Source organism: Neoarius graeffei, chromosome 2 (genome assembly GCF_027579695.1).
Source record: "Neoarius graeffei isolate fNeoGra1 chromosome 2, fNeoGra1.pri, whole genome shotgun sequence".
In the NCBI taxonomy this organism is placed as follows: domain Eukaryota; kingdom Metazoa; phylum Chordata; class Actinopteri; order Siluriformes; family Ariidae; genus Neoarius; species Neoarius graeffei.
The window spans coordinates 68,943,220-68,957,708 of NC_083570.1; the positions used below are offsets into that span (position 1 = coordinate 68,943,220).

General features: G+C 40.1%; 1 protein-coding gene across 2 annotated transcripts in view; it reads right to left on the reverse strand.

Annotated features, from left to right (window-relative positions):
• Nucleotides 1-3,812: 3,812 nt before the first annotated feature.
• Nucleotides 3,813-14,489, reverse strand: part of lamb1a (laminin, beta 1a) — a 42,250-nt gene continuing 31,573 nt past the window's right edge. The window contains exons 25-33 of one of the 2 annotated variants that reach the window (XM_060914791.1): nucleotides 13,758-13,936; nucleotides 13,409-13,650; nucleotides 11,318-11,524; nucleotides 11,079-11,223; nucleotides 10,630-10,837; nucleotides 10,199-10,340; nucleotides 6,280-6,456; nucleotides 5,822-5,981; nucleotides 3,813-4,207 (exon numbers count right to left, since the gene is read on the reverse strand). In XM_060914791.1, coding sequence (XP_060770774.1) covers nucleotides 4,068-4,207; nucleotides 5,822-5,981; nucleotides 6,280-6,456; nucleotides 10,199-10,340; nucleotides 10,630-10,837; nucleotides 11,079-11,223; nucleotides 11,318-11,524; nucleotides 13,409-13,650; nucleotides 13,758-13,936 — 1,600 coding nt within the window. In that variant the 3' untranslated portion in view covers nucleotides 3,813-4,067. Of the gene's footprint in view, nucleotides 4,208-5,821; nucleotides 5,982-6,279; nucleotides 6,457-10,198; nucleotides 10,341-10,629; nucleotides 10,838-11,078; nucleotides 11,224-11,317; nucleotides 11,525-12,517; nucleotides 13,258-13,408; nucleotides 13,651-13,757; nucleotides 13,937-14,489 lie in introns of those variants that run through there. The other variant, XM_060914792.1, reaches the window with a different exon arrangement.

Below are 14,489 nucleotides of genomic sequence, written 5' to 3' on the forward strand. Positions count from 1 at the left end.
CCCAGCTGACTACAGGCGAAAGGCGGGGTACACCCTGGACAAGTCGCCAGGTCATCACAGGGCTGACACATAGACACAGACAACCATTCACACTCACATTCACACCTACGGTCAATTTAGAGTCACCAGTTAACCTAACCTGCATGTCTTTGGACTGTGGGGGAAACCAGAGCACCCGGAGGAAACCCACGCGGACACGGGGAGAACATGCAAACTCCGCACAGAAAGGCCCTCGCCGGCCACGGGGCTCGAACCCGGACGTTCTTGCTGTGAGGCAACAGTGCTAACCACCACACCGCTGTGCCGCCCCTTAAACCTTGATATCCACTTAAATTTATCAGCAGGCCATAAGTTATTGTATTGTAATGTATTTATTTAGAAACAACTGAGCAATATTGTACATAAAAGGATTTGATTAGTATAGGTAAATACATTTTATTTGGCAAAGAAACATATAACAACTACTATCTAAGGAAGGTTGCTGTAAGAAGGAGCTCAAAGCTTGTGGAGGGTTTTTTAACCTCCTAGGGCTTAGCGGTCACATGCGTGGACAGCACTTTTTAGAAATTCGGAACAAGAATCCACATATGTGGACATACTTTTTCTCTAAAAGTACATCTTATCAAAAGATGATGCTTAGTTTTTATTCTAATCAGGTTCTAATAAGCCCAAATAGCAAAGAGAAATAAAAAAATGCATGTAAAAAACAGCTTGGGCCTTAGGAGGTTAAATTGATGTGGATATCAGAAGGGAGAACATGCCTCAGCACGCTAGAAAGAAGTGGGTCAGGTGCTGAAATTCATTTCCAGCAGACAAATTTATCTTCAGCTAGCTCATATTCTTATTTCTTTAAACATATACACACACACACACACACACACACACACATATATATATATATATATATATATATATATATATATATATATATATATATATATTATTAGTGTGTGTATACTGTAGGTGTGTCTATAGTTAAATATATACTAGTGCATCTCAAAAAATTAGAATATTGTGAAAAAGTTCAATATTTTCCATCAGTTATTTAAGAAAGTGAAAATGTTATATATTATAGACTCATTACACATAAACTAAAATGTTTCAAGCATTTTTCTATTTTAATCAGTATGGCATACAGTACAAAAGCATAAAAAAAATCTCAAAATATTGGAATATTTCATTTCGAGTTTGAGTAAAACAGTATGAACACAGTGTATCTCTCGGTCTAGTTCAGTACACACAACCACAATCGTGGGGAAGACTTGACTGTTGTCCAGAAGATGATCACTGATGCCCTCCACAAGGAGGGTAAGCCACAAAAAGTCATTGCTGAAAAGGGTGGCTGGAAAAGGTGCACAAGCAACAGGGATGGCCACAGTCTTGAGAGGATTGTCAAGAAAAGTTGATTCAAGAACTTGGGAGAGCTTCACAAGGAGTGGACTGAGGCTGGTGTCAGTGTATCAAGACCCATCACGAACAGACATCTTCGAGAAAGGGGATACAACTTTCGCATTCCTAATATCAAGCTACTCCTGAGCCAGAGACAATGTCAGAAGTGTCTTATCTGGGCTAAGGAGAGAAAGAAATGGACTGTTGCTCAGTGGTCCAAAGTCTTCTTTTCAGATGAAAGTACATTTTGCATTTAATTTGGAAATCACGGTTCTAGAGTCTGGAGGAAGAGTGGAGAGGCACAGAATCCAAGGTGTTTGAAGCCCAGTGTGAAGTTTGCACAGTCTGTGATGATTTGGGGTGCCATGTCATCTGCTGGTGTTGGTCCACTGTATTTTATCAAGTCCAAAGTCAACACAGCTATCTACCAGGAGATTTTAGAGCACTTCATGCTTCCATCTGCTGACGAGCTTTTTGGAGATGCTGATTTCCTTTTCCAGCAGGACTTTTTGATTGATCTTAGGGAATATTCTAATAATTTGAGATACTGGATTTCTGATTTTCATGAGCTATAAGCCATAATCATCAAAATTAAAACAAAAAAGGCTTTAAATATTTCACTTTACATGTAATGAATATATAATATATGAAAGTTTACCTTTTTTAATTAAATTATGAAAAAAAGGAACTTTTTCATGGTATTCTAATTTTTTGAGATGCACTAGTATATACTGTGTTTAGACATAAAATATTAGACTTACTAGAACTATGACTAGATGTTAGTGGAAAAAAAAGAGTAAAATATAAAAGCATGAATACATTGTCTCCTTGAACTGTGTCCCTAATACAATGGCATGTACAGTGACGTTCTCAGTGACATACTGAAATGCAATCTACATTATTCATTCATTCAACATTCCAGACTGAAATGCAATTGAAGAGTTGCAGAACTGAGATTTAAAGGGCTGATGACACGAACATGACTCTATGCAATTTCTTAAATAAACTATACAACATGGCAAACATGTTAGATTTCTGTTATAATTACGTGAAAAGAAGCTGTTGTTACGCAAATATCCAACTTTTAATTGCACAGCGCAAGAAAACTGGGTCCGTGGCTCGCGGCCATGTTGTGACATCAGCGGAAGAACACGCTGCGGTTCACTGGCTGTTCTACTCTGGTTCTACTCAATGGAAATGGCGCATGAAAACGCCGGTGAACTCTCTAGTGCTAGCTCTTCCTCTTCTGGGAGTCTAGAATTGTGTTGATCTCTTCCGAATAGAATCTATGATAGCCTACCCTCTTTACCCTTTGCCTCTCGTTGCTAGGCGGCAGTTACATGAAAGCCGCAAGCTTTCACAAGCAAATACATGACTGATATCACGCCGACTTTATGATTACATTTATGATTATCATGTAGAATCTATAGCTCTACGTACCTTTATCTTATGTCGTTTCACAACACATGTTCTGACAGGAGGACTGTCTTTGGATCCGGCATAGCTACTAGTAGACCCCCTCCGGAATACTGGAAGTGTTGCCAGATTGGGAGGAATCCCGCCCAGTTGGGTGGTTTCAAGTGCATTTTGGTGGGTTTTGAACATATTTTGGGCTGGAAAACTTCAGCAGTATCTGGCAACAGATACTGCTGACGTTTTCCAGCCCAAAATATGTTCAAAACCCACCAAAATGCACTTGAAACCGCTCAACTGGGCGGGAAACCTCCCAATCTGGCAACACTGTGTAGGCACTGCTGATGGTAGTAACACACGTTTGTGCTGAACTGAACACCCAAAGAGATTCTTTTAAGCTGGGAAGGGTGTCAAAACAATCCAAATCGAAGTGTTCAGAGCACAGGACGGATGTTGGTGAGGGCTCCCACTTGTCACGAGTGCGCCTGACTTGCTTCACCCACTTCGCATGCAGCTCGGGATCTCTGGGAAACTTGAATAAACTTACCCCATCCTTGTAGGTTTTGGAGCAAAAGCCGGCAACACAACGCGAAGGCATAATAACTAATATATATATATATATATATATATATATATATATATATATATATATATATATATAAAATGTATAATAATAATACTAATAATGACAAACTGAACACCTGTTGCATCAACAACAAACTGGTAAGTTAGGAGGAAGGTTCTTTCGCTGACGTCATATAGCTGCTCCTCCTCTTTCGTCTCCTGGGTGCTGCAGCCCCGTCAAATTTGCCCAAATAGCCGTGTTTTTTATCATAACTTGTAAAATAGGCGCCTTCGTGAATTAATATATGGATCATCGGGAATTACTTTTTATGTTATAAAACATCGCCAAAGATGTCAAAAACGTGTCATCAGCACTTTAAAGCAGGCTGAAACACTCAAAGCAAACTCTAAGATGATGTTTTTATCCGTAATAAGCCAGTTGAGACTTGTTTATTGAATGCATGAGAGGTTTATTTGGTTTATATTCGTTCATAATTTGGTACAAAATCTACAAAAAAGTAGAATAAATTGAGTTTTGGGGTTTTTTTTTTAAAATCATTTTTATGGGCAGAGACCTTTGCAGTCACACGGCCAAACAGGTCAAACTTCACATTTATTCATTCATTCATTCATTTACTTTTTAGTGTAGACATTTTACACCTGTCTTTTTTATCAATGTCTTAGTCCTAATGACTTTGTTATTAAAACAGACAGGTGCTGTATAAGGTGGCTTTCTGGCTAATTTCTTGAAGTAACTCTTTCACAGCCTTTTCTAGATCCACCAGCTGGTTGGCTTTGTCTTCCAGAATCTTCTGGTTTTCATCGTAGGATTTTTCTAAATCTGTTGGCAAATGATTTCATCATGAATTCACATTTTAGCAGGGTGGAATAAAACAACAAATGCAATAAAACGTGCATGTGCACATTTACAATCAAAAATTAATCTTGAATTTCTTTATTATAACACTTACTCACTATTATAGACTCAAAAGTGTTTTGTTAAAGAACTAAGGGCCCGTTTACACGAGGACGCTGTCGGGTAAAAACGACTAAATATTTTATCGGAAGTGCCTTTCGTCTACACGGGGACGGCGTTTTCGAGGCTGAAAAACGGAAAAAATTGAAAACACCTTCCAGAGTGGATAAGTTAAAAACAGCCCCCGTTGCATATCCGTCTAAACTACCCAATACGCGAAACTCTGCTCGGATCTGCTCACGTCGGGTACATGTTTACGTCATAGTAAGAGCATGTGTGGCAGCGGGGGCGTGGTCAAGCGCCGGTCTGTGACAGGAGGGTGGAGTCAGGGAAGGTAAGTGGCAGAATCACTACACCTGATGTCAATTAACCTGTGTTTGTGTGTCTTCCCAGTGACCGCACCCTATTTAAAGAGGGAGAGCAGAGACGCTCATCCCCAAGCTAGACGCCAGTTGCGTGTGTGTCTGTTGGTTTAAAAATATTGTTAGACTGAAAAGTGTGGCAATAAAGCCTATTTGTAAACCTGATCTCTGTCCTGCCGTCCTCTGTGCTCCACCCACTCATATAGAACGGCTACAGCATGTCTGATTACATCGATCCAACGGACCTTCAAGCTGCTCTGGCAACCTCACGAGTAGCTATAGGCAGAGTAGTCAAAGTTTTCGCGGCGCAGATGTGCAGATCAGACAAGACGGAAGACGTTGCGCATGCGTGCAGACATAGCGGAGGTCTTTCACAGCACCACTAAGCCGCCTGGCATGCACATCCAATTGAATTCCACACATTTATGCGTCACTGTATAGATGCAGATTTCCTCCTTGAAAACGGTCGTGTAGACGCGGAAAAAAGTGAGAACGAAAACGGACTTCTGCGTTTTTGTTTCAGACTGTCCCCGTGTAAAGTGGGCCTAAACCTCTTTTTATTTCAGTGAGTATTAAATAAAGGCCGGTACACTGAAGGGTGAACCAGTTCAACCAGTTGTTTGGCACATACTCACCAGCAACATTAATAGGAACACCTGTATCCCTGCTCATTCATGCACTTCCCAGGCAATCAAGTGAAACGCATAAAATGATGCAGATTCAGATCAAGAGCTTCAGGTAACATTCACAATAAAATCAGAATGGGCCAAAATATGACCTCAGTGACCTTTGATGGTGGCATGGTTGTTGGTGCCAATCACATTTTCCCACCATTCTTGACATTTGATGTGAACATTAACTGAACCTCTTGGCCTCTATCTGTATAATTATATCCATTGTGCTGCTGCTACATCAAATCAAATAGTCAGAAACATTTCACAATTAACTTATACCTTGTATATTCCTGTTTTGAGTTTCTAATTTATTAGTTACTTTTTTTATTTTTTGAATGACTGACAGCAGATGCAAATGTGTTCATATTTGTTAAGATAAATTCAGAAAGTATTTACTGACAAATCTCAAAGAGTTGTTGTTTGCATAGAGCTCATATCAGTACCTTTGAGAAGTTGTAGTTTGTCACTAGCTTGCAGCAGCAGCTCTTTGGCTTCTTGCTGAAGCATCTCAGCTCTTTTCTTAGCATCTGCTACACCCTGAGCCTTTTGAGTGATGAGCTCCTCCACAGTACCATACTTATCCTTCAGCTCTGTGTCCAGATCCTACACACACAAAGAGAAAAGCATTGAGTTTCTATTGCTGTAAAATCAATACCAATGATTTCCCTGTAATACCTTGTAAGGCAAGGCAAGTTTATTTATATAGCGCATTTCATACACAGTGGCAGTTCAATGTGCTTTACAGAGGTAAAGGCAAAACAGTAAACAATAGAAAATAAAATTACATAAAATAAAGGGGGAAGAAGAGAGAAAAAAAATAAGAATTAAACAAATTCCCTCATGTTGGCTTCCACTTTATTACACATCAATTTCTTACAGGCTTGATAGAGTATACAGGCACCTTTTTGATCTGCTCTGCCAGCTCATTGACGCTGTCTATGTCTCTCTCTGTCGTTTCAGCAGTGGTGGAAGTTTTGAGGGCTTTTTCTTTCAAAAGAACCACGTCCTTTTCCAGCTGAAGTAGCCTCTGGGTAGCATTACTCAGCTTGAACTCTGAATCTGCCGTCTCGGACTCTACCTGTAAATCACAGGGGGGAATAAAATCAAATCTAAGCTTCAAGTCAAGTCAACTTTATTGTCAAATATGCTATACATGCTTGACATACAGCACAGATGAAATTACAGTCCTCTCTGATCCACGGTGGAAACAGGCAATGCAATAAATAAAAAATAGAATAATTGAATAAACAATACAAACAGTATAACCACTCTAGATAAGAACTGGACATAGACGAAACACTCATAAATAAAAATAGAATAATTGAAATAAACAATACAAACAGTATAAACACTCTAGATAAGAACTGGACATAGACTAAACACTCATAAATAAAAAAAATAGAATAATAGTGCAGTACATGCACTTACATTTGACTGTAGCTTGATTACAAAAATACATTCATATGTAAGATTGATGCACTTGACATACAATATGTTCATCTTTCTCAAGAACAACTGAATAATACATCTTTATTCAATACTTAAAACACAGGTTTAATTTTGAATGTGAAATCTCATCTATTTCCTGTCCCATCTGTCCCTGTAGTTAGTGCTATCGAATTCTTTTATTTCTCATCTCATCTCATCTCATCTCATTATCTCATCTCATTATCTCATCTCATCTCATTATCTCTAGCCGCTTTATCCTGTTCTACAGGGTCGCAGGCAAGCTGGAGCCTATCCCAGCTGACTACGGGCGAAAGGCGGGGTACACCCTGGACAAGTCGCCAGGTCATCACAGGGCTGACACTAGACACAGACAACCATTCACACTCACACCTACGGTCAATTTAGAGTCACCAGTTAACCTAACCTGCATGTCTTTGGACTGTGGGGGAAACCGGAGCACCCGGAGGAAACCCACGCGGACACGGGGAGAACATGCAAACTCCACACAGAAAGGCCCTCGCCGGCCACGGGGCTCGAACCCGGACCTTCTTGCTGTGAGGCGACAGCGCTAACCACTACACCACCGTGCTGCCCACATTCTTTTATTTGACTACTCAAAAAGATGTTGTGATGCCTCTGTAGGCTATTAAGTACAAATGATCAATGTCAACACATTACTTTCTTGCAGGTCCTGCAACTTTATTTTCCAGGTCATTGAAGCTGAAGTGGTAGGCAGCCATAATGGTGTAATGTTGGTAACAATGTAATAATTTCCTACATAGAGAAGACACTTTTCACCCCACAATATGCTTTGAGTACAGCGGTAAAATATGATTATTAATAGTAACTGCCAAGATCTAACTTTATATTTAACACTGGAGCTTAGTGGGTTGTTAGTTAGTCGGCTTACACTATATGGCCAGAAGGATGTGGACACCTGAACATCACATATTTGTCATATTTGTTGGTCAATCTTCAGTTTAAAAAAAAAAAAAGCTCTTAGGAATAATCTGTCATAAATGTTTTCTTGGTTGGCTTGTTCTTATTAACAAGCTCCTCAGACCTGCCTGAGCCATCCTGATGCCCTATGTCTGGCTGGAGTCTCATCACATCGCTCCCGTGGAGAACGACCCCATATGAAAAGTTGAAAGTCACACTTGGAAGACGCTCTGGACACTTACACTAATGCTTTTATGCCTGAGGACTTCAGTTAACTTGCTAACTTTCGGACTGCAGTTGTCATGAACAGTTTTGCACTCAAGTTTCCATCAATGAACAGTTTATAACTTCAACAAAACAGACTTCATGTTAAAACTATAATGAATTTCCTGGTTTCACAGTTATGCTTTGTGACTCTATAGGACACTGTTATAGAAGCATGTTATTTATAATCATGTTGTCTGTTATCACCCAAATGAAGATGGGTTCCCTTTTGAGTCTGGTTCCTCTCGAGGTTTCTTCCTCATGTCATCTGAGGGAGTTTTTCCTGGCCACCGTCACCACAGGCTTGCTCATTGGAGATAGATTAGGGATAAAATTAGTTCACGTTTAAAGTCTTAAAATTTCTGTAAAGCTTCTTTGCGACAATATCTATTATTAAAAGCGCTATAAAAATAAACTTAACATTTGGGCTTTCCCCAAACTTTTGCTGCAAAATTGGAAGCACATCATTTTCAAGAATGCCCTTGTATCTTGTAGCTTTATTAATATTTCCCTCCACTGGAACTAAAACATGCTCCAGCATGACAATGCTTCTGTGCACAAAGCAAGCTCCATAAAGACATGGTTTGCCAAGGTTGGTGGAGAAGACCTTCAGTGGCCTGAACAGCCATGACCTCAACCCTCGTGAACACCTTTGGCTAATGCTCTTTTGGCTGCATGAAATCAAGTCAGTTTATTTGTATAGCACTTTTAACAACAGACATTGTCGCAAAGCGGCTTTACAGAAAAATAACGACATTTTTCTGGGGAGTTGACTATGGGTAGTCTCTCACTGGGCTGCGACAGCTTGCGACAAATTGCGAATGTCATTTACGAGAGAGTTTCAAAAGTGTCTTGAAACATTCGCGGGGCTTCTCAATTTCCTCGCATGAGTTGCAAAGTGTCACTCCTTAGTCGCTGAAATTTTGAACATGTTCAAAAAATTCATGCGACAAAATTTCTCTCAAAATAGCCGCAAATGCGTTGCTGGTGTCGCAAAGCCGTCACGAATCCTTCTCAAATCAGTTTCCATGAGACAGGAAGTGTGAGTTCAGACAAGAAATGCGAGCCAGTATCTCACTGGGCTGCGACAGCCTGCGACTAGTTGGAGACACAATTGCGGTAAAATATGCGAATATCAATTCAGCGTGATTCCAAGTGAAAGTTGTCTCTAATTCGCATATTTTATCGCAATTGTTGTGTCTCCAACTAGTCGCAGGCTGTCGCAGCCCAGTGAGATACTGGCTTAAAGAGCACAAATCCCCACAGCCACATTCAAGAATACAACATAAAGTCTTCCAAGAAGAATGGAGGCTCTTACAGCAGTAAAGGGGGAGAAACTGGAATGAGATGTTCAACAAACACATAGGATTGTGATTGCTAGGTGTTTATATACTTTTAGCCATATAACAGGAACATCCAGCACTTTCCAGGATATTTTTAAAATTAATTACATTTCAAACTTTGAAAATAACTCCAACCTTGCTTTGTGTGAGATTTTAAGGAGACTTTATTCTCCTTACTGTATTTCCTTGTAGGATGTTTGTGTGTGATAATGGTTATTTGATTGTTGTCATATTTGTTGGTCGATCTTCAGTTTAAAAAATAAAAAAGCTCTTAGGAATAATCTGTCATAAATGTCTTCTTGGTTGGCTTATTCTTATTAACATAATCCAAACTTTCACAGTGGCATACTTCTTTTTTAATCATACTTTTTTTATCAAACCATATTTTCTTTACAGCGACGAACCATATTTGGGGCGGCACAGTGGTGTAGTGGTTAGCACTGTCACCTCACAGCAAGAAGGTTCTGGGTTCAAGCCCAGCGGCCGATGGGGGCCTTTCTGTGTGGAGTTTGCATGCTCTCTCTGTGTCTGCATGGGTTTTCTCCAGGTGCTCCGGTTTCCCCCACAGTTCAAAGACATGTGGTTAGGTTAACATGGGGCGGCCCTGGGCTGAAGTACCCTTGAGCAAGGCACCTAACCCCCAACTGCACCCCTGGTGTTGTAGCATAGCTGCCCACTGCTCTGTGTGTGTGTGTGTGTGTGTGTGTGTGTGTATGTGTTCACTGCTTCAGATGGGTTAAATGCAGAGGACAAATTTCACTGTGTTTGAGTGTGCATGTGACAAATAAAGGCTTCTTCTAGGTGTTCACCAAGGGTTAAACTTACAGACACAAGCAGATCCTGTGTTCCTTTGATGTCACTAGTAGCCTGCTTCAACGCCTCAGTCACAGCTGTCTGAGCTTTTTCTGCCTGGTCCAGAGCTTCCTGTACCAGCTCAGCTGTGCTCTTGACATCAGAAGCTTCTTTCCTGTTACAGACATAGGCTTTGTTTTTACTAACATGTTACTTAATTTTTGCAAAACTCTTCCATGTTATATATCAGCCTAATTTACAGTATATACGTCTCTCATGTTTGTGTCTCGCTTATGTTGCAGTATGCAATATTCTAACAAACCACTAGATGGTGATAGAATATTGCACACTGCATTCATGTTACATGATCCACATAGATCTTAAAAAAGACCACAACCAATCCAGACAGACCTCATCTGCATCAGAAACAGGATGATGTTCCATGCTAGAGTCAAAGTTATGACCTGGCTTTGCGGGCCTGCTCCAGCAGCGTCTCGGCTCTCTCGATATCAGCAGCACTCTGGTTTAGGATATCCGCCACATCAGACAGGCTGGACACACGCTCACGAATATCGGCAGTCAGGTTCTGCAGCTGAGCCGGCGTGGTGGGCATCTGCATCTGCAGCACCTCGTTAGCCACAGCCTCAATGCTCTCCAGATCTGCTCCTTCTTCTGAAAGCATCATGAAAAACAGCAAGGACGAGTGGAGCAAAGATTATGGACAATCATTTCAAACATTCAAACAAAGCAGTTTTGCAGAATGGATCTGGAAAAAATTATCTATATTAAATGTAAGCCTGAGAAGAAAACCAGTCACTCTTTATGATCTAAGGAAAGGCAACTATCCTCATGGTGAAGACGGTATTTATCATATTTTGATGTGAAATATTTTACAAGTCATGGTGAGGCGTACGGGTGAGGAAGTCTCGGATCTGTTTGATGAGCCTGCGCAGCTCCTCGTTGCTGTCATCCACACGTTGCTTGGTCTCATTGGTCTTCTGCAGCACCTCTTGAGCATTCAGCTTGGCTTCATCTGCTTTTACTTTTGCTTCCGACACCTGAATATACAGCAACAGGTCAATTATAAACTAAATAAACTGCTTAGTAGTAACAGATGTGATTGCTATTAGAAATGTTCACTGGATCACTCACCATCTTGGAAAGCTTGTCCACCTCCTCCATGGCACTGACGATGTCCTGGTCAAAGTCCTTGGCTTTCTGCCAGGCATTATGGGCCAATGTGGTGAGACCATTACATCCCTCTCCTCCACACTTCCTGTTTCCTTCAGCATCCACACAGCCCAGACCTCCACACGGAGAGTCAGCACAGGCCTCCGAGCCAGCACGACTGCCACAAGTCTAGGATCAAACCAGAATAAGGTCAATCACTATACAAGCCTCATATTTTGATTTGATTTTATTTTATTTAGGTTTTCCACATGTACATTTACAATAAAGTACACATTTAATTATTGTAAAGACATGTAAAAAAAAACGAGGATGACACAAAAAAGTCTAATAAAATGACTTATTTCCATTGTGGTCCTCATAAAGTTAGTTTATTAGTAGTAATGCTGTGTTATCTTGTATTAATTAATAATGGATGTGATAAAGGGTGGCACGGTGGTGTAGTGGTTAGCACGGTTGCCTCACAGCAAGAAGGTTCTAGGTTCGAACCCAGCGGCCGGCAAGGGCCTTTCTGTGTGGAGTTTGCATGTTCTCCCCGTGTCTGCATGGGTTTTCTCTGGGTGCTCTGGTTTCCCCCACAGTCCAAAGACATGCAGGTTAGGTTAATATGGGACGGCCTTGGGCTGAGGTGCCCTTGAGCGAGGCACCTAACTCCCAACTGCTCCCTGGGTGCTGTTAGCATGGCTGCCCACTGCTCTGGGTATATGTGTGTTTGCTGCTTCAGATGGGTTAAATGCAGAGAGGAAATTTCACAAGTGTGTGATGAATAAAGTTGTGCTTTCTTTCTTTTTAAAGGTCATTTGCTGACCTATACTTGCTTACACTTATTAAACTAAACATGTTTATGGATCAGACATCCTTAAGCTCGCTCTCTGTTAAAGACCGTTACGAAAATAGGAGCATATAGAATAAAATAATAAAATACATCTTATTCCATCCACATTCACTGGATATGAGCAATCACACACTCTGATTGGCTACTCTACTACTAGGCTATCAGCTCATATACCGTGAGTAGAGAAAAACAAAATGGCAGAGCATGTTGCTCAACCAACTGAGGATGAAATAAAAACTACTCAAAAACAAAACCCCCAAAAAACAAAAAAGCAACAAAATATGGAATCAAAGTATTTGATGGTAAGAACGTATCTTTTTTAAAATTTTCAAGAATTATTATTATAAGCATTTTTCACAAATTGATACTGTCATTTCGCCAGTTTGTTTACATTCTAAGTGGGAATGATTTTAATAATACATGGTTTAAATTTACATTTTGTCGGACGTTTTGTATAAAGCTTTTGTTTATCGAATTTGCAAAAACTAAAAATAAAAATGCTCTGGTTCTCAAAATCCAGTGAATGTGGATAGAATAAAACAGTTATTCTACTCAATCTCATCATGCATGGCTTATAGCCGACTCGGCACTACACGACTCGTTGGCTATCAGCTCATATACGACTCGATTTCGTGGAATAACTGTTAAATATACTGTACTGTATATAATGTATTGATTATTTTCTCTAACAGCAGGTCTGACAGTAGTACTGGCTGTAATTCAAATGATAGGTTTATATTAATGTGCTGATTCTAATGCATTATTATTTGGATAGTAATAAAATCATTCACGTGACTTGTACGGCGGTCCAAATAATCTGAGCCTAATAATAAATTAATTGAAAAAACATGCTGTTTTTTTTTTTTGTTGTTTTTTTTTAAACAAAGACAACCATATATTTATTCATTGATGTAAGGAAGCTTTCTGTTAGGAGAAATTTATCGAAGGAACCATAATTGGTTAGAGTCCTTGTGATTTGGAGAGTGATAGGCGAGAGTATGGCCAATTTTGCTCTCTTGAGCTCCCAGCCATGGATAGCTGTGGCATCTTCAGGATTCGAACTTGTGTTCTGTAGATCATAGGAACATAATCCACTTCAGGGTGGTAATGACGTGATGCAAACAGCATGGCTAGTCATGTGTTATTCTTTACATATTGAATCATGCATAATATATAGACTTGTTAAACAGTCTTAGCATAACACAGAATGACATGATCACCTTCTCACTGAGTTCAGAAAGGTCCAGTGTCTCAAGCTGGCCAGCCAGATTGTCTAGTGCCTTGGTATGCTCATCTTGCTTTCTCTGAAACTCTTCTTTAGTCTCATTCATCATGGCCTCTGTGTAATTGCGAAGTGAGGCTGACTGCTCCACCAGGCTCTCAGGATCACTAATGGAGGCATTCACACGAGCCTCTGCTGTTTCTGACTCCTGCATGTATTTCCTCACACTGTCTAATGCTCCTAAGAGTTAGGCCAGTCCATACAAAAACACAGTAAATATGCATTACTGAAAATGCTAAGCAATATCAATAATAATCAATGTCTGTGGCTGATGCAGTGTTGCTCACCTCGCACATCTGAATTCTTTATAAACTGAACTTGGTCTTGCAGGTCCTTTACAGTGCGCTGCAGTTTCTGAGCTTCGTCACTGAGTGCTTCCAGCTTTGAGTCTGTGCTGTTGTCAGAGATCTGAGACAAGAGCTCCTCTGTCTGATTCAGCTTCTCATTCATTTCAGCCATCAAGGATCTAGATTAAAAAATGTCAAAGTCTTGTAAATTACATTACAGTATCATCTTTGAACCACAAACCTGTACAGTCGTGGTCAAAAGTTTTGAGACTGACATAAATTTTGGTTTTCACAAAGTTTGCTGCTTCAGTGTTTTTAGATCTTTTTGTCAGATATTTCTGTGGTATACTGAAGTACAATTATAAACATTTCAGAAGTTTCAAAGGCTTTTATTGACAAATACATCAAGTTTATGCAAAGAGTTCATATTTACAGTACAGTGTTGATCCTTCTTTTCAAGACTCCTGGACATGCTGGATATCAGCTTCTGGGCCAAATCCTGACTGATGGCAACCCATTCTTGCATAATCAGTGCTTGGAGTTTATCACAATTTTTGTTTTTTTGTTTGTCCATCCACTTTTTGAGGATTGACCACAGGTTCTCGATGGGATTAAGATCTGAGCAGTTTCCTGGCCATGGACCCAAAATTTCAATATTTTGTTCCCTGAGCCACTTAGTTATCACTTTTGCCTTGTGACATGGTGCTCCATCATGCTGGAAAAAGCATTGCT